At 42.2% G+C, this 18,619-nt stretch overlaps 1 protein-coding gene across 1 annotated transcript in view; it reads left to right on the top strand.

Annotated features, from left to right (window-relative positions):
• sez6l2 (seizure related 6 homolog (mouse)-like 2) overlaps positions 1 to 18,619 on the top strand; it is a 20,603-nt gene extending 1,984 nt beyond the window's left edge. The window contains exons 2-19 of the mRNA XM_079564992.1: positions 3,313 to 3,389; positions 5,293 to 5,415; positions 7,418 to 7,618; positions 7,955 to 8,079; positions 8,291 to 8,483; positions 9,603 to 9,788; positions 9,999 to 10,164; positions 10,286 to 10,449; positions 12,609 to 12,803; positions 13,161 to 13,299; positions 13,570 to 13,766; positions 14,260 to 14,454; positions 14,972 to 15,166; positions 16,334 to 16,525; positions 16,606 to 16,644; positions 17,490 to 17,607; positions 17,694 to 17,805; positions 17,885 to 18,619. Of these exons, the coding sequence (XP_079421118.1) occupies positions 3,313 to 3,389; positions 5,293 to 5,415; positions 7,418 to 7,618; positions 7,955 to 8,079; positions 8,291 to 8,483; positions 9,603 to 9,788; positions 9,999 to 10,164; positions 10,286 to 10,449; positions 12,609 to 12,803; positions 13,161 to 13,299; positions 13,570 to 13,766; positions 14,260 to 14,454; positions 14,972 to 15,166; positions 16,334 to 16,525; positions 16,606 to 16,644; positions 17,490 to 17,607; positions 17,694 to 17,805; positions 17,885 to 17,914 (2,647 nt within the window). The 3' untranslated portion in view covers positions 17,915 to 18,619. The remainder of the gene's footprint in view (positions 1 to 3,312; positions 3,390 to 5,292; positions 5,416 to 7,417; positions 7,619 to 7,954; positions 8,080 to 8,290; positions 8,484 to 9,602; positions 9,789 to 9,998; positions 10,165 to 10,285; positions 10,450 to 12,608; positions 12,804 to 13,160; positions 13,300 to 13,569; positions 13,767 to 14,259; positions 14,455 to 14,971; positions 15,167 to 16,333; positions 16,526 to 16,605; positions 16,645 to 17,489; positions 17,608 to 17,693; positions 17,806 to 17,884) is intronic.

Genomic DNA, 18,619 nt, shown 5'->3' with positions numbered 1-18,619 from the left:
AATATATTACATGGGACTGCGGATGGAATGGATGGGACTAAATCCGGGATGTTTGCAGCACTAGTTGTCTGTTCATTAATATGCACTGTCCCATTCAAATAAATTAATAAATTAAATGAAATTAAATTACAGATATTCGCTCTAGAAAGACATTTACACTCAAAATCCTAAAGTCCCAGTTCTACATTGATGATTGAATGCTTACATCTAACGCTGTTATTTCCTAAATGTCATGGGTGGTTCCTGAGGTGGGTTGAGTGGCCAAAAATATTTACTCAAGTAAGAGCAACGTAACTTCAAAATAATTTTACTCAAATAGAAGTAAAAAGTAGAGGCCCAGATTTCTATTGAAGTAAGCCATTTCCCCTTTAAAACTAAAACTGGCACATTTACAGAAATGTTGATTCATCTGCATTGTTTCTGTTCAAATAAAAAGTACTTGGAGAAAATGTTACTTGAGTATTGTGAGTAACTGTTTGAGCGTAAAAGTGAAATGTGAAAATTTTAATATTTTCAAAAGGAATACCCTAAAAACATAGAAAAATAAACCATCATTAAGAATTAAGTAAACAAAACACAAATACAAGAAGATTTATATAATATGAAGATTTGTCACTTAGGGATTTACTCACAGAGGCACGAGTTACTATTTTTGTTTACTCAAGTAGTACAGATGCAGCATGTAATTTTAATATTACTCAATATTTACTCAAAAAGTAAAAGCAAAAAGTACTGTATCAAAAACTACCTGCAAAAGTACAGTTACTTCAAAAGGTGACTGAAGTAGCTCAGGGAGGGGCCTCCTGGTGGTTCCCAGAGCCAATAATAAACACGGTGAGGCTGCGTTTCAGTTTCATGCAGCTAAAATCTGGAACAGTCACGAGGATGTGAGACAGGCCTCAACTCTGACAATGTTCAAATCCAGGCTGAAAACGGTTCTTTTTGCCCGTGCATATGACTGAAAGTATTTTATCTACACTCTTGCCTTTTACTGTAATTGATTAATTTTTATGTTGATGTCCAGAGGAGAAGGAGCGACAAAACAGAGGTTAGGTGACTTTGTGTGAACGAGCAAGAAAAATAGTGCTCAAGACAGAGCGAAATAGTGCTCAAGACAGAGCGAAATAGTGCTCAAGACAGAACGAAATAGTGCTCAAGACAGAGCGAAATAGTGCTCAAGACAGAACGAAATAGTGCTCAAGACAGAGCGAAATAGTGCTCAAGACAGAGCGAAATAGTGCTCAAGACAGAGTGAAATAGTGCTCAAGACAGAGCGAAATAGTGCTCAAGACAGAACGAAATAGTGCTCAAGACAGAGCGAAATAGTGCTCAAGACAGAACGAAATAGTGCTCAAGACAGAGCGAAATAGTGCTCAAGACAGAGCGAAATAGTGCTCAAGACAGAGTGAAATAGTGCTCAAGACAGAGCGAAACAGTGCTCAAGACAGAGACAGAACGAAATAGTGCTCAAGACAGAGCGAAATAGTGCTCAAGACAGAGTGAAATAGTGCTCAAGACAGAACGAAACAGTGCTCAAGACAGAGCGAAACAGTGCTCAAGACAGAGGGAGTCAAAACAAGACTTAAAAATGCATATAACTGAAAGTATTTTATCTACACTCTTGCCTCTTACTGTAATTGATAATTCTATGTTGATGTTTTTATTGATTGTATCTGTTTTCTTATATTTATGCAACTGTGAAGCACGTTGAATTGCCTTGTGTATAAATTGTTCTCTACAAACAAACTTGCCTCGCCTTGCCTTACATGTAGCGTGCGTTTGGCCGCGGTCCTGAATCTGCAGTTCCTCCGCCCCGCAGCCCTCCCCCCCCGCTCCCGCAGCTCCCACCGCTCAGCTTGCATTTACCCCCTGCGTCCACTAGAGCGCGCCCGAAGCGTGATTCCAAATGCCCTCACATCATAAGCTGAATGCGTCAAGCGCGCGGTCAGCAGCAGCAGCAGCAGCAGCAGCAAAAAAAAAAAAAGAAAGAAGAGGGGGGCACTTTATCGGCACAGAGACCCCTGAGTGCGCGCTGTGTTCTGGGGGGCCTAACCACGCAACAGGGTCGGGGGAGCATCGAAAACGCGCAAACGACAAACGTCCTGGGAAAAGAGCGAGGTAAGGCGCTGTCCTACTGACGGCACATACTAACATACAACATCATCCGCCGCACAAAAAATGGGGCAGTTTTTTTTTTTTTCTTCTTCTTCTTCCTCACATCCCAGTTTTTTTCCCACACAGCCGCTCATCTCCACCGAGGAAACGCCTTCACAGATACGAAATGATGCCCATGTTTTGCAACCTTGAACGGTTTCGGGGGAGGTGGGGGGTGCACCTGTGCGAAAAAGATGGAGCCGTTTTTGGACCGTAGCGGATTCGGGTACATTTTTTTTTTTGGAGGGGAGCGAAAAAATTGGGTGCAGGGATAAAAGATGTCAGCTTGCATTGGAGGGGCAGCGGGCCCGGTCAAAACACGGGGCTTTACAACATGTTCGTTTTGTGCGCTTTGGGCATTTATTTTATTCCGCTCAGATTTTTCACGCACAATGCACTGTATGAATCGGGTGGTCGGGGGGGTACACGGTGTCTTGTATTTATCTTCAGGGCTGTGTTTTTGTTGCTACGGGAGGCTGTGAATATGCTATTGGTCTGTGGATTCTCTAAGAAAAGCGTTCTCTCATCCACAGCAATTGGGCTGAGAGGGGGTGTGAGCGAAAACGTGCCAAATGGATAGTCAAATGATACTTTATTGCAAAAAATATGATCATTCACAAGCAAAATATGACCAAAAAGCTGTTAATGCTTACAGGAATGTGTCCTAATTCTGAATTTAGAGGCTTTATTAGTGCAACGCTTATTATATATCTAAGAATTTAATATATTCTCACAGTGTGTGTACATTCCTCCTCTGTTGTCAAGTTTCCTGAACAGTGTGTGATCCTGAATGCTTTTGGAAAATGGATTGCGATTACATTCACGACATGTGTTTTAAAAATTCATATCGCAGTGTTTCAGTTTGTTGACATTTGAGAGCAGACTGAAATGTGAGCCGCTGAACTAATACAAGAATCACTTCCATTTCAGAACATGCTTGTGGAGGTCTGAAGAACCACAGGTGTAGTTTTTATTCCTAACAGCCTCATAAGACCTCATAGAGCCCGTACATTTTGCCGTTTGTCGAACACATTCCCTTATTTTACAATCAACTTTACGGTTTGCCAATTGACAATAACGTTTAGATCCCGGGTATTGTTTTGATTTCCCATCCCTTCGCCCTTGTTGTGTGGACTAACCCTCTTCTGTCCTCCTCAGTGCGTCCTCGTTCATGACCATGGGGGCCACACGGCTGATGGTGATGCTGTCTGTCACTATGATCCACGTGGTATCAGGTAGCTCCCTTTTGTATGTCGGGTTTGGTGTCATTTCTCCCATGTGTAAATGTATGTGTGTGAGTCCGGGTGGAGACAATGCCAGAAGGTTGTGCTCTCGACGTTCCACTGGAGCCCATGTCGTTTCAAATGTAGGCGGAGGCGGAGCGGCTCAGGATTCTCTGGTTGAATTTGGCATTAAAATGTGAAAATGCGAATGTAGGGATGAGAAAATAGCAAATTGTGATTTTTCAGACATGGTGGCATGAACTTTGGAACAAATACAAAAATCACATGTATTTCAGAAGCAAACTGGACTAATAGGGATGGTAGGATGAATATACGATGAATTCCGCATTGGACGGTATATTTTGTTGTTTTCAGGGGACTTTATATTCTCTAAATAAGTGCTTTAAATGTATTCTGTTACTTTGTCCAGTCAGTGTACTGTATTCAGAATACTTTCACCAGGATTCGCATTAAGACAAGATAAGATAATCCTTTATTGATCTCACAATGGAGAATTTCACGTGTGACATTCGGCACTTAGTGAGATCACTCAGGGTGTGCAAAATAAGCAGGAAATGTGCAAACCGTTAAATAGTAAAAAAAAAAAAAAAGTGCAATAATTAAAAGCAAGAATCTTAAGAGTCAGAAATATAATCATAATAATATAACAATAAAGGAAATAAAGAATAAAATAAAAATAGAATAAAAATTAGAACAAACTATTAAAAAGTAGAATATCCAGGTCGGCATTGGCAGTGCAGAGTTACAGTCATAGTGCAGGTTGTCATTATGATATGATTCTAAACACGTAGGCTACGCTTGTTGGAATGCCTTGGGTGAATTTATTTACCACTAATTAGAATTGCACCAGGAGCAGATCACATGGATTAATCTGAAATGTAATGATTGAGTGTTTGGAAAGTAACTGTACTCTAAATACCCTAAAAGGAAACTAAACTAAACTAACTGTACTAGAATGTAGTTACTTATGCTAAATATGTATTACGTAGCTCCCCAACACTGCTTTGCCACTGTAAGATGAAGGTGTACAAAAGTTATTTGAGAATGCATGTCTCCCAAAACTAAGAATGGATTATTTTTTTTGGCTTCTTTGCCTTAAATCATAATATGGAACATCTCTTTGTTGTCGTGTTGCCTCTTCTGCACCTTCTTAAACCTGGTGGCAAAGTCTTTGTTATACCTGGTGTGTCCCTCCACATAAGGTTGGGGATGGAGGCACAATAATACAGAAGGCCGTCATTTAGCTAATTGCAACTTTGATTAGATTTAGATTACAATTAATTTAGCAAAACTAAGTGTGTCATTACTGCACCTATCCACATGAAACTAAAATTGTCAGTCAGAACAAACAACAATCAGGTTAAAGCCACACTGCGCAACATTCAGGGCTATGTATGGGCAAAAGGATGAAATTCCAGCACCACTCTTCCAGTCTTCAAAACGGCGTTCGTAACAGGAAGTGTCTAAAATCCACTATGTTGCTATGTTACAAAAGAACTGCTAAACAGTCAAAGCATCTCCATGGAGACGAGCTGGAGATGTCCCGCTTCCGGCAAAGTTACAAGTCGGTAAAGGCGAGCCCGCTCTCAGTAACATGCTTTTAGGGGAAATTTTCCCCAATAAAAATCCCCCCCAGTTAAATTAATTCATGTATTTCTTTGGATTTACCACAAGAAATGTCACGCAGTTTGGCTTCAATGTTTATTTTCAGTCTGTAGATTTCTTTCAAGAAAACCATCGCATTAACCCCTGCCCTCCATCTAAAATTACCACCTGATCGACGCCTACAATGTAAAGGGACCTATTACGTGCCATTACAAAGTGTGTGCTGCTTGTCTTGTAAGTCAACCCTGGGAAAAAAATCAATTACCGTAACAAGCAATGGCTCTTTTAGGTTTGACCTTCGCAACCCCTGAATCTGATACACCACCAACGCCCAGCCCAGACTCCTATTCTTCTGGAGAACTGTTCCACGCCGCGCTGCAAAGCAAGGAGTACCTAGGACGAGCCGCTACAGGTGCATAGCAAAGACAGCACGACTCACTTACTGTCGCTTTAATGGGACACGCTGACGAAACTTTGCATACTTTTGCATTGTATGTTTATGTTTTATCTTACAGTAGTGTCAAACTGTATAGATACAGATGGCAACATCATATAAGGGGGCGTTTTCTGGCAGTCTATTAAGTTAAGTCAAAATGGGGTTCATGTGGATGTTTAGACACAGCAAATTGCCCACTATAAGTTAAAAAACAACCCTTGAAACTAGTGTTAGCATGTTTTGGCTAGCACTCACTGTTATATGTACAAATTCGGGCCATTGTACCACTTTATCCGTCTCCGTGTTTCTGCATCTTTATTTGGTAGATAAATACATCCTTAATTCAGCGTTTGTTAAAGTAGTGGTGGAGTAATTGGTGAAAGAGAAGTTATTTTTCCCCTTTGCCCTCTGAATCTATCGCAAACCTTAAAATAGCAATAATTTCACTTTCCTCTTGGATTCAAGAGGGTCTGAATGCAGCTGATGGAGTGGAGCTCCACACCTCCACAGGAAATGACGTCACCTCCACTTTTTCCCACAACATTTATTTCAGTTAATCTCAATAGGACGCCTTTTGTAAACGCCACTATCCTTAAGGTTAGGTTTAGGGTTCATTTGGATTGGTTTAAAGGAACAGGCCACCGTTTTTCCATACTGAGATATGTTCTTACCTGAGCTTAGACGAGTTGATGCGTACCTGTCTGGTCTTTGTGTGTGCCCGTGAAAGAGCGTGGTAGCTTCCAACTTCACCCCCGTTTGGAGCTATAGGAATATGCTATAGGCCAAATGCTAACAACATCTTTGGTCTTTGTGTGTGACTGAGCGCACGCACAAGACAGGACCAGACAGGTGCGTATCAAGAACATATCTTGATATGTAAAAACGGTGGCCTGTTCCTTTAAGCTAGTGTTGTCTTGTGGAGGAGTGGAGCTCCACTAATCACCCCTCCATCAGCTGTATCCAGACCCTTCTCCTTGGATTTGGCTGGTCACAGTGGATTCTAGTAATCCATTTTGGTGTGGAAAAATTAGCATCATGGCTATTGTCAACATCATGCTAACACATATATGCTTTGTTGTGAAGGTACGTTTAATTTGTAATGTAATTTAGCACATTTACATTTCTGTGTCAGTCAATGTTGTGAGTTCCAGTCGCGGCTTTGACACTGTTGAATGTTCTTCACACCATTTTAGAATATCTTTTCAAATTATATACATATTATTAAAGAAAACATGAAAAAAAACTAAAATAATCTAAATGTTAAAGGAGACACTTGCAAAACTAATTGCTTTTTTGAGCATTTAACAATGTTGTTCCCTCATCACAACATAGCAGGAGTAGTGTATCGCTTCATGAGTAATCCTGTTTACTTTCGCCATTTCTTCTTCTACTGCTGAAGCACTTTGATCTCTTTTTCCTGGATTCTGTTACATCGTTTTTAAAGTTCACCTTGTGCTCATCCTGGCAGCAATGATTTGCTAGCATGCAGATGAAATTGAAAGCATGTTTTCTCTGTTTTGTAACATGTCACTCCCCCACGGCCTGCAGAGGGAGCTCCAGGCTGATGAGCCCAATATCTCACGCGCTGGTCTTTTTGTAGACTTTTATTGAAATTTTAAAATGTAAAACATCAATGCTGAGGAACCCAAAGAAGTGTTTAATTAGTCAATTATTCATTATGTCTACGTAATCGGAACATTTTGTACTTTTGGTGGTAGGTCATGCAGGTAACTAAAGTATTCAAAACATGTTCTTCACTTTCCATTTGAGCACTCAAAATAATTGTCTGGCGCTTCCTGCTGGTAACAGTGGATAGTGGACTAATTTGAATGAAAAATGAGCAGCATGGCTATTGTCAACAGGATGCTCGCAGATAGATGCTGTTTGTTGTTACGATACAGAACAACACAATTATAAAATCTGAAATACGCTCTGAGATCAAATGTCTTCTCTCACCATTGTCCCTCGGGACTTTCAGGCACGACCACCGACCCCACCCAGGCAGTGCCGAGGCTGAAGCAGAGCGAGCCCACGGCTGAAGCCTTCTCTCCGGGGATGCTGACCACCAGCCCGTCCAGGCAGAGCGCCCTGAGGAGCTCCATGTCCTCTCTGCCCGTGGAGGAGGGCACCACCACGACTCTGATCACCACCACCACCATCACCACCATGCACGGTCCAGGTAAGAACGTCTTAACTTTGGACACTCATCAGCATCGAACCGCAGATCGTCTGGTTAGAGGACGATCGCTGCACCCCCACAAAAGCCAAACCAATAGTTTCCAGTAATTGTCAAGGCAGATTGAATAGACTTGTGAAAGAATTTACTCAAACGTGAACTCATGAATGAAACAAAATGCAACTTCAGGTATGCTTGGGATAAAGAAGCATTATAAAACGGTGAAAAGCTCAGCCAAGCATTAAATGGCTTCTTTAAAAAAAGACGTACAATCGCGCACTGCTTGACCTCTTTCTGCGTATGCGCTGTGGTTTCTTTATTTTCTCCATATGTTCGCAGCACAATGCAATGCGACCTTCTTCGCTATGGAGGATGTGGTTGAGTCACCAGATCCAGCCACTGTGTCCCCTCTGGACTGCATCTACGGCATCACAGTCTATTCAGGCTACGGCGTGGAAATACAGGTACTACCTCATTTTTAATACATAATAAGCAATTCAGCCCTACTGTGCATTTTAAGTAGCATTGTTGCAGCAGAATGGAAGCTACTGTCGATATTAGCAGGGTTTGTCTTGCAGTGAGGGCAGTTTGAGTGGTGAAGCAGTGAGGGTTCAAATAATAATGGCTCTTTGCTTGTTATTTGCATTTATCGTTTGAATATTTCCACTCTTTCAGGTGAAGAAGTTAGAAATCCCCGCAGAGGAGTCCCTGACCATCCTGACGTACGGAAGTCAGGGCCTGAAGCTGATCGCCGACAAAGCAGTGATGAGCGAGGGGAAGGTGATCCGCAGCACCACCAATCAGGTGTTTATTTACTACAAGAGGCGGGGCCAGAACAACCACGCCCTGTTCAGCCTTCACTATCAAGGTACGGCTCCTCCCATTATCACACTCATACATACTTGTCATTACTGTTTATTGTTAAATGTGTCCTTTTTTTAGTATATTGTAGACATTTGTGGGGAAAAACACAATGAATCTAATTATAAAGAATTTGTATCAATGTCAAGAACCCGCAGTCTTAAAGGGACTATGCACAGAGTTTAAAACTGTTCAAATTAAGTACTCCCCCTACTTGTTCCAACAATGTCCTAATGTGTAGAATGAGCCCAGACCTGTTCACCACAACTGCCTCTAAAATCCTGCACTTTCACTCCAAAATGTTTTAATTTGGGTCTGAAGTGCCGTCATGCACGAGCTTAATATAGAAGCTGCAGTTACACGTAAGACCTGAGGTGGTATAAAATGACCAACTTCTATCTAGTCCTTTTAAGACCAAACTGATGATGACAGTTGGATGACTGTTGAAAGGTTTTAATAGAAACCACTTGAAGTCCAGAAGAAAGAATTTCTTTTTTCTAAAGTACTATCAAAATACATACAATATTGTCAATTTCTTTGAAAAAATCCAATGGAGGACCGGAAGACAACCCTGATCACAACATTTATATTTGTACATAGCAAAATTTGAGTTTGGGCCAGTTTGGGGAGGTTCAGCCCTTCGTACTTTAACTATGACAAAAAATCGGCCTACGACTGAGCATACTTGCCTACCCGTACAGTATAAAGGATTGTGTCATCAGAGCCGGTGCTGGCCCTTCGGGGGCCCTAAGCAAAAATCAGTTACTGTAAGTAACTGCATGCATGAGAAACGTGTGGATTCAACTCATTAACAACGCGTTGATTAATCAGTGTAACAACACCGTAGTTTGACTGAGATGCGGGGCCCTTGCGGCTCCAGGGGCCCTATGTAACTTGCATAGCTTGTCTATAGGAAAAACCAGCTCTGTGTGTCATCCAAAAAAATCATGTGTAGTGCCTTTAAAATGTTTCAAGATGTAGTAACAAACATTCTAATCTAATGTACAAGCAAGATGGTTTGACCACGGACAGGATCAGAATGAACCGATTTTCACGAGCAGGACCAAATGTTAACCTTTAGACTTTAGTCATTTGTTTCATGAGTCTGTGTTATTTTGTCTTGTAGCCTATGTGCTGTCCTGCCCGTTCCCTCGATCCCCCGAGAACGGAGGAGTGACGGTGACGGACATCCACCCTGGGGGTCAGGCGCACTTCCACTGTGACCCCGGCTTCCAAGTCAGAGGTCACGAAGTCGCCTCCTGCATCAACGCCACCGAGCCGCATTGGAGCACCGCAGAACCCCAGTGTGTCGGTCAGTCCACTCTCATCGATATATACCGTATCTATTTCATCAGGCTGACTTCGTGGTAGCATGCTGTTATGAAGAGCCCAAAGACTGATGATATAATATACTAACTGTATATATTGGGCCAGTTCGAAACTGTCTATTCAATAATAAACAACTCATCAGCCCTTGTTTGTCTTTCTTGTTAAAAAATGAAATTGTTGGATGTTTCTCCAGCCGTGTCCTGCGGAGGATGGATTCGTAACGCAACCGTCGGGCGCATCCTGTCCCCGCCTCCTCCCACTGTCAGCAACCTGAGCTGCCACTGGCTCATCGAGGCCAAAGAGGGCCACCGCCTGCACCTGCACTTCGAGAGGATCGCTCTGGACGAAGATGAAGACAGGTAGAAGCCACATCTCACATTTAGGCTGTGACGCCAATCATGTGGTGGTGGGTTGTTTGATGGTGTGCCTGTCTGAAATGGGGGCAGGAGACAGTACTCTTTATTTTCTGTATTTATCCAGGCTGATAGTCCGTAGTGGGAATAGCTCAGTGTCTCCGTCTCTGTTCGACTCGGATGCAGATGACGTTCCGGAGCGTGGCCTCCTCAGTGAGAGTTCTGCCCTGTACCTGGAGCTGACCGTGGACTCGTCATCGATCCCCCTCCTCCTGGCCCTGCGCTACGAAGGTACAGCCTCAACTGGCACCTCGGCTGCTCCACCCGTTCACCTGTCAGCCCAGGCGACTCCGACTTAGATCTGTAAAATATTTTTCCGTGGCTGTGTGAGTGGTCAGCATGGCGCCTTTACTTTCCATCCCAGTGGCCTCTACAAACACTCCAGGATCAATTGTTTTGTAGGTTTTCTGGTGAGAGGCTCCGCCAGCAGTGAAAACCTTTTAAACAATTGATCCTGGAGCATCCTAGAGACGCGTCCTAGAGTGAAAGTAATGCCACGCCATGCTGACCATTCACTGGGTCACTACAAGGTCACTATGCACAAATATCAACTTTATTTTCCACATAAAATGTTGCATTATGCAGCTTTAAATAAGCTAAAAAGCTGAAATTATGATTTTTGAAAAAACATAACAGTAGTACTCAAGTAGTGATTTTATACTTTTGCTCTACATAAATATTAAAATAAATGTTTTCTGAGAAAGGCTCGCAACCCACTGAAAACGGCTGCACGACCCACTTTTGAGTCCCGACCCATCAGTTGAGAACCACTGCTTTATGATTTAGACATACTATATTAAAGCAATACTAAGTAACTTGTTTACCTTAATAAATCCTTTTCGCAGTCCCTCTGGGGGTAATACAAGCGTCTTTTTATTTCCCCTTGGGGTCTCTGGCCAGAAAACCAAAATTGCAACTTTTCTTCCTCCGGGTCGGAGTCACCAATACACACTAATGGAATCACCAAAAAGAAGCTAGCAGGCTAACGGGCAAAGCTAACTACGGGCTAGCGCCACTTTATAAAGTATTTACAGCCAAGTTTGAGTGAAGACAAATATTTCCATTGTGTAATTGGATGCACAGTAACCCTCTCTCCCTTCGCCTTTTCTGTCAGTGTAGTATTTACTCTCACGGACAATTAATAAGTAAAAAAAATCACAACTTGCTACAACACCTGCAGTTGCGCTTATGGCCTTTAGGGGCAAGAGAGTTACTTAGTACTGCTTTAAAATACTGGGTACCACACTTTATAATAACTACGCCTTATTTAGCCTTAATAAATGATGAGTTTGCACTTAATTAATCATGAACAATCCATTTGTTAAAGGAATAGGCCACCGTTTTTATATACTAAGATATGTTCTTACCTCACTTTAGTCGAGTTAATATATCCCCGTCTGGTCATTGTCCGCGCGCTCTGTCACGCAAACGGAGCACATACGCAGCCTCTCCCATATGTGACATAGCTCCGAAAAAGCTCACGATAGAAGCTACCAAGCTCTTCCACGTGTTCCCTATTTAAATAAAGTTACGTGAAGTGTTTTCATGCGAAGTATATTTACACAGAAATGTAACGTGTCGATTTTATAAGCAAATAAAAAGGGAACTATATTGTGAGGCGTAATGATACGAGGAGTAAAACGTCCGCGCAGTAACTCCTAAAGGTTATTGACGGAAGTGAGCGGGGGGAAGTCTTTAGGAGTTACTACGCGGACGCTGTGCTCCTCGTATCATTACGCCTCACAATATAGTCCCCCTTTTTATTTGCTTATAAAATCGACACGTTACATTTCTGTGTAAATATACTTCGCATGAAAACACTTCACGTAACTTTATTTAAATAGGGAACACGTGGAAGAGCTTGGTAGCTTCTATCGTGAGCTTTTTCGGAGCTATGTCACATATGGGAGAGGCTGCGTATGTGCTCCGTTTGCGTGACAGAGCGCGCGGACAATGACCAGACGGGGATATATTAACTCGACTAAAGTGAGGTAAGAACATATCTTAGTATATAAAAACGGTGGCCTATTCCTTTAAGTGTAACTAACACTTAACAAATGAATAAGTGAAGTAAGTGAAGAACTATTCATTATGAAGCATTAACTGCAGTAGTAGTAGTTATTAAGTGTTAGTCACACCTAATTCATCATGAACAATTCATTAGTTAAGTGTTGATTCATTATTTATTAAGGGTGAATAAGGTTTAGTTATTACAAAGTGTTACCAAAATGATTATTTAAACATGCACAGCTTCTAACGGTAAATAAGCAGCACGCTCACAAAATAGTGCCCATTTTAAGTAATAGTTCAAGTCTGTCCTTCATTATCTCATCAAACTCAAATCAAAAGCAATAAAGCATAAAGGCTGATCATGTTTCCCTCTGATTCAGCCTTTGACGACGAGCACTGCTGGGAGCCCTACATGCCCCACGGGAACTACACCAGCAGTGACCTGACCTTCCAGCTGGGCACCACGGTCAGCTTCACCTGCTCCCCCGGCTTCGTCCTGGAGCAGGGCTCGGCCACCATCGAGTGCGTGGACCCAAGCAACCCGCACTGGAACGACACCGAGCCCGTGTGCAAAGGTAGCGCCTCTCGGCACAACGCTTACGCTTTCAAAAATAGAAGCTGCGAAGCCGTGTCACATGCCGAGCTGTTGTTGTGAAAACCGAGTGTCTGGCAAGAGCGGGCTGGTTAATAAAGAGGAAAAAAGAACAAAGAGCACACGTGAAGTAATGCAGTTAGACGATTGTTTTGACATGTTCAGGAGATTTAAAATGCTCACGTTTTGGTTTCAAGTACAGTTATTATACCCAAGAACTACAAAAATTACATGATCGACAAAAAACATTAACATTTTATTTCAATGCTCAGCTCTATAATGCCATGATACAGCACACATCTCTTTTTACCGTATGTCCATAACTTGTTTCTGTGATCAGCCCTGTGTGGGGGGGACCTGACCGAGCCCTCGGGCACCATCCTGTCTCCGGACTGGCCCCAGAGCTACTCCAAAGGCCTGGACTGTGTGTGGCAGATTCACGGCAGCGAGGACAAACGCATCGAGCTGGACGTCCACATGTGAGTTCGACAAAAATAATGATGCAAAACAGTGTCGTGTGGGAAATCAGTGAGATAGGAGATGCTGGTTTGTGATAAAAGTTACATTTTTGACTGTGTTTTCGACTCTCAAACAAAAACCATGATAACTTAAAAATGCAAAAGTTCCATTTTAGTCATGATTTTAGCAGTTTAGTTCTGTTTAAGGTCTTCATGTATTTTCGATGTAGGTTTTTTCAAGCATGAGAAAACTGCCCTTTAGATACTATTATGTCCTTTTTGCTCTTGAAGCCTGAACATCCGACAAACAGACGTCCTGACGGTGTTCGACGGACGGGACCTGATGTCTCACGTCATCGGTCAGTACCTGGGCTCCAAAGAGCGCTTCCAGGTCGTGTCCGGGGGCTCAGAGATCACCATCCAGTTCCAGAGCGACCCCGACGACTCCAGCTTCATCCTGAGCCAGGGCTTCCTCATCCACTACAGGGGTACGGATATTTCAGATGTCTTTGCTGTGTTTCCAATTCAATTCAATTAGCTTTATCGAATTTAAAAAGCAGATAGACTCTTGCTTCTACGTTAGCTATTAAAGGAACAGGCCACCGTTTTTCCACACTGAGATATGTTCTTACCTGAGCTTAGACGAGTTGATACGCACCTGTCTGGGCTTAGTGCGTGCCCGTGGAAGAGCGTGGTAACTCCCAACTTCACCCCGTTTGGAGCTATAGGAATATACTGGGGGAGGCCAAATGCTAACAACATCTTTGGTCGTTTTGCGTGACAGAGGGCATGCACAAAGACCAGACAGGTACGCATCAACTCGTCTAAGCTCAGGTAAGAATATATCTCATTATGTAAAAAACGTGGCCTGTTCCTTTAAAATGTGGTTGTTTTTACTCTACTGCAGGTAAATCAAACCCCAGCTTTATGTAACCAAAATGAACTTTTGGAATTTTCATTTTATTCTATATTTTTTGGCAGAGGTGGAGCCGAACGACACCTGCCCGACCCTCCCTCAGATTGAGTTTGGGTGGATCAGTTCGTCCCACCCCTCTCACGTGAGAGGCAGCGTGCTGACCTACACCTGTCTGCCCGGATACGACATCAGCGGCACTGACATCATCACCTGCCAATGGGATCTGTCCTGGAGCAGCAACCCGCCCACCTGCGTCAAAGGTAAGCGCCGAAAAGGGTCAAGTAGATCGCTTTTTAAATGACCTCGTCACAAAAGTAGAATTGGGGCTATATTCCCATTTAGACCAAACTGCAGAGGAGATAGGAATAAAACAGGGTGTAAACTAGTTTTAAACAACATCAGATTGAACTTTTTCCTTCAAATATTGAAATTACTATGAAATGGTCAGGATAAAATGGCCATACTGATATTGTACATCATATGAATCATAATAGTTGATATGTATTGAAAAGACACACAGATTGTTTTGTAGTTGGAGCGCCCTCTGCAGGCTGCTTTCTTAAAAAATAAATACAAACTTACCATTATAAATGTAGCCTAAGTTTAGATCTGCTAAGAGCGGGTCCAATCATGGTTCGTGGACATGAAAGAGTAAACAGGATTACTCTACATATGTTTTGTACCACTGTTCAAGAAACAGTGATGTAAAACGACTTATAGAGGTTGCATAATAGCGCTGGTTTGTGGCCTCACTCCTCCTCTGTTTGCCCGCTACAGTCCAGCAGTGTCCAGACCCAGGGGAGGTTGTCAACGGAGCGCGCTCAGTTCGCCCTGAAGCCGGCTTTGCCGTCGGGACTGTGGTCCGTTTCTCCTGTAACCAAGGATACCAGCTGGAAGGGCCAAGCCAGATCTCCTGCCACGGCCGGGACACTGGGACCCCCAAATGGAGCGACCGCAGCCCAAAATGTGTCTGTAAGTTGTTGGAGGTTTTGCTCATTTTGTTTCATTTTGTTTCATACCCTCTACTGGCTTTTGTCGGGGGTGAAGCATTTTGAAAGACATATTAGCAGCAGTGCTTTTGTCAACGTGATGCCAGGAGGTGTTTTGTAGTGAAGCAATTTAAGCTCTGAAATCATTCAAACAAATCTGCAGATGTAGTCGATGGACTTTAAAAACTCTGAACATCCTCATGTCAATGTTGAAACAGAAATGCTCAAACATGTAAATGAAACCAACAACTTGTGCCGTGTTTGGAAGAATAAAACATTACAAAGCACTTTAAAATCAATTTAAGCATAATCGTTTCTAAAGATTTCTTTCTGCTCACTGGCCAGTGTGGTTTGTCTTTGTTCAAAAGTTACAGGCCAATATTGGATTTTTGTAGCCACAGTAGCTGTTATTGTTCCTGAGTGAGACTGACCTGCTCAATCATCCAGGTGGTTAATGAAATCATGTTAAATGAAGACAAAACAACTAGAATTGCATCTTCATCAGCAACACTAATGGCTTTAGTCTTGGCGGTAGGCGGATTATAAAAAAAAAAAAACAGTGGAAGGTGTTTAACTTGTATTAGTACTGGCCGTCTGTATTCTAAAAACTACTCTCAACTACAAAGGCAAGTTTTATAAGTTGTTATTAACAACTGTATTTACTCCGGTCACTGCTTGTTACTTGTCTATTAATCTACCCTGGGTTAGGTCCCTATTTCTTCACAAAAATAGCATCTTTCACCTCTCTCTAAAACCATCTTGTTTTATTAGCTAAACATTTTAACCTCCCAGGAGTAGTTAGTGGCTTTCAAATGGAGACTGAGGGTCACTACAGCGTTCTCTGTGGTGTTGGTACAGCCTCTTATGCAGCTGTTGTCTGGTTTCTCCAATATAACGCTCTTTTGCACTTCACTCCCTTGCAATGAATTGAGAAAACCACATTGCTCTGTTTGTGGCCGGGAGTTGTTCCAATTCATCTAATTGTGAAGGCAACAGCGCTGCATCATCATAACAGACCATTTTATTACGCCATTATTAGATTAGCCTCCACATCATTACATTTCCTGACCCACATGGGATACTGGTCTATTAAACTTTCACATCTAATTACATAAGCGTTTTTTCTTTGACTAATGCATTTGCGTTGCAGTGAAATATGACCCGTGTCCGAACCCCGGCGTGCCCGACAACGGCTACCAGACACTGTACAAGCACAGCTACCAGGCGGGGGAGACGCTGCGCTTCTTCTGCTACGAGGGCTACGAGCTGATCGGAGAGGTCATCATCACCTGCGTGCCCGGCCATCCGTCACAGTGGAACAGCCCGCCGCCATTTTGCAAAGGTACAAGAGCCGATTTCAAAGAGACTGCGGGTGTCCGTGTCGGTAGTGCACCCTAATATTATACAATGCTTTGATTTTAGTGGCCTATGAGGAGCTGCTGGAGGATCACAAATTGGAAGGTAAGTAGTGACCTAGATTTTAGCACGATTGTTTATTTTTAGATAATCTTGGAAGGATAAAATAAGTAATAGAGCTTTACAGGAATCACAAAATATATGTTATTACAGTCACAGCTAGCCATATTGCAGGAAACTAAAAGTATTTGTCGTGATTATAGTAATAATCAGGGCAGTTTGTAGCTTTAAAGTACTTTCAGGGGGCCACGATTTACCGAACTGCAAAGAATGGATATCTAAAGTCAGAAGATGCACTGGCATAATCAAAAGCAAAAATGCTTGTCGAATCTCAAATCAAATGTTGGAATTTTAAGGGGGCCGTTTGTAGTCCCGGTCTACTTAATCCAGGGCTAATGTAGCACAGTAATGGTCTTGGTTTAGTCTTGGTTAAAGCCGCACCGTGTAGAATTTTACCCCAAAAATAAAATTGAAATACAAGCTTTAATTGTATGACAGATTTTTTCAGCATTGAAAAATACCTCAAACAAACATGTGATTTTGCTGTGAGCGCCTCAGCTCTCCTAAGAGATGACATAAATTTATCGGGAGTGGGTACATCTCCAGCTCGTTTCCATGGAGATGTCGACTGAAGTCAGTAGAATTTGAGATTTAAACAGGTTAGGTTCCCATCCAAGTCCACTCTTTGATTTCTCACTGCAGTAATAGCAATTTTCTGTGTGGAGCTGGTCATTAGGAGCATGTTTTGTACTGATGGCAACAGTATAGTCCAAAATGTTACACAGTGTACCTTTAAATTTGCGATTTGGCTTAGGTGTGCTAGTGGATGAGGGATTTATTTTTTGTTTCACAGTCTAATAGTAATGCTAATCACTGTGTTGTTTTCCCAGTGTCTCAGTCATTCGAACCATCTCACCAGATCCTGAGTGAGAACATTGCCTTGGCTATAATTCTACCCATCATCCTTGTCATTCTTTTGATTGGAGGCATTTACATGTACTATACAAAGTAAGTGTTGCCTTTCATTTTATTTTATTGATTCATTTGAGATGTTTCTGTACCGTGTGAAGTAATTCCTACCTTAACCGTAACAGCATCTGCAGATTAGAATGGAAGCCGCTCTTCTGGAAGTCTCTCTCCCACACACACTCCTACAGCCCCATCACAGTCGAGTCGGACTTCAACAACCCACTCTACGAGGCAGGGGTAAGTAGATAAGAGACATTGGGTTGTAAGACAAAATTAAATTAGGAATTTATTTGATCTTTTTTCCTTTTGCCTACAGGATACACGAGAATATGAAGTTTCTATTTAAAAGGTTTGTGGGCACGGGAAAAAAAAATCAGACTTTTAAAGGGCCTATATTATGCTTTATTGAAGTTTTTTTTTTCAAGTACTTGCAGAGACATTCGCGTTTGATTCATATTATGCACCTTAAAATTATACCTATTAAGGTATTTGGTGTATTGGGAAGGAGAGTGAAGCCGTTTAAATAGACTTTTGCTTACTTTTTGAACAATATTACCCTTTGGACTTTGTGTTGGCCGCAGAAATCAAAGAAATGTCGTTAGTTATCTGAGCCTGTTCCTTCAAATGCGAACTTTTGGCCAATGGCTTCGCGGACCTGTTTGAGCCTTCTATCCCCATACAAATGAATGGTGAAGCCAGCCCCTATGTTAAAGTATGGCAAGGAACAACATGTCTGTTTCATGGCTTTTATATAATATCTGTGGTTTCCCTATCATTAACATGTAATAAGATGATGTTTAGTGTTTCCGACCCCATAGGAAGCAGAAACTTGACTGAATTTGAGTTAGCATTTTGCTCGGTGGCCACTTTTATATGCCAATTCTTATCTAAGGTAAAATCTCAAAAGATCTGTACATTCATTAATGATTTCTATCTAGGCTTTGATGTGGTTGATGGGATGACAACAGCTGAAAACATCTTGATTGTTCATAATTTCGCATGTTCGGTGGCTAAATGCCAACAGCTATTGGAAAAAAACATTGAGTAGGCT

Source organism: Gobius niger (assembly GCF_951799975.1).
Source record: "Gobius niger genome assembly, chromosome: 10".
Taxonomy (NCBI): Eukaryota; Metazoa; Chordata; class Actinopteri; order Gobiiformes; family Gobiidae; genus Gobius; species Gobius niger.
The sequence above is the reverse complement of the archived record's forward strand: the minus strand, read 5'-3'. Positions and strand labels throughout refer to the sequence as shown.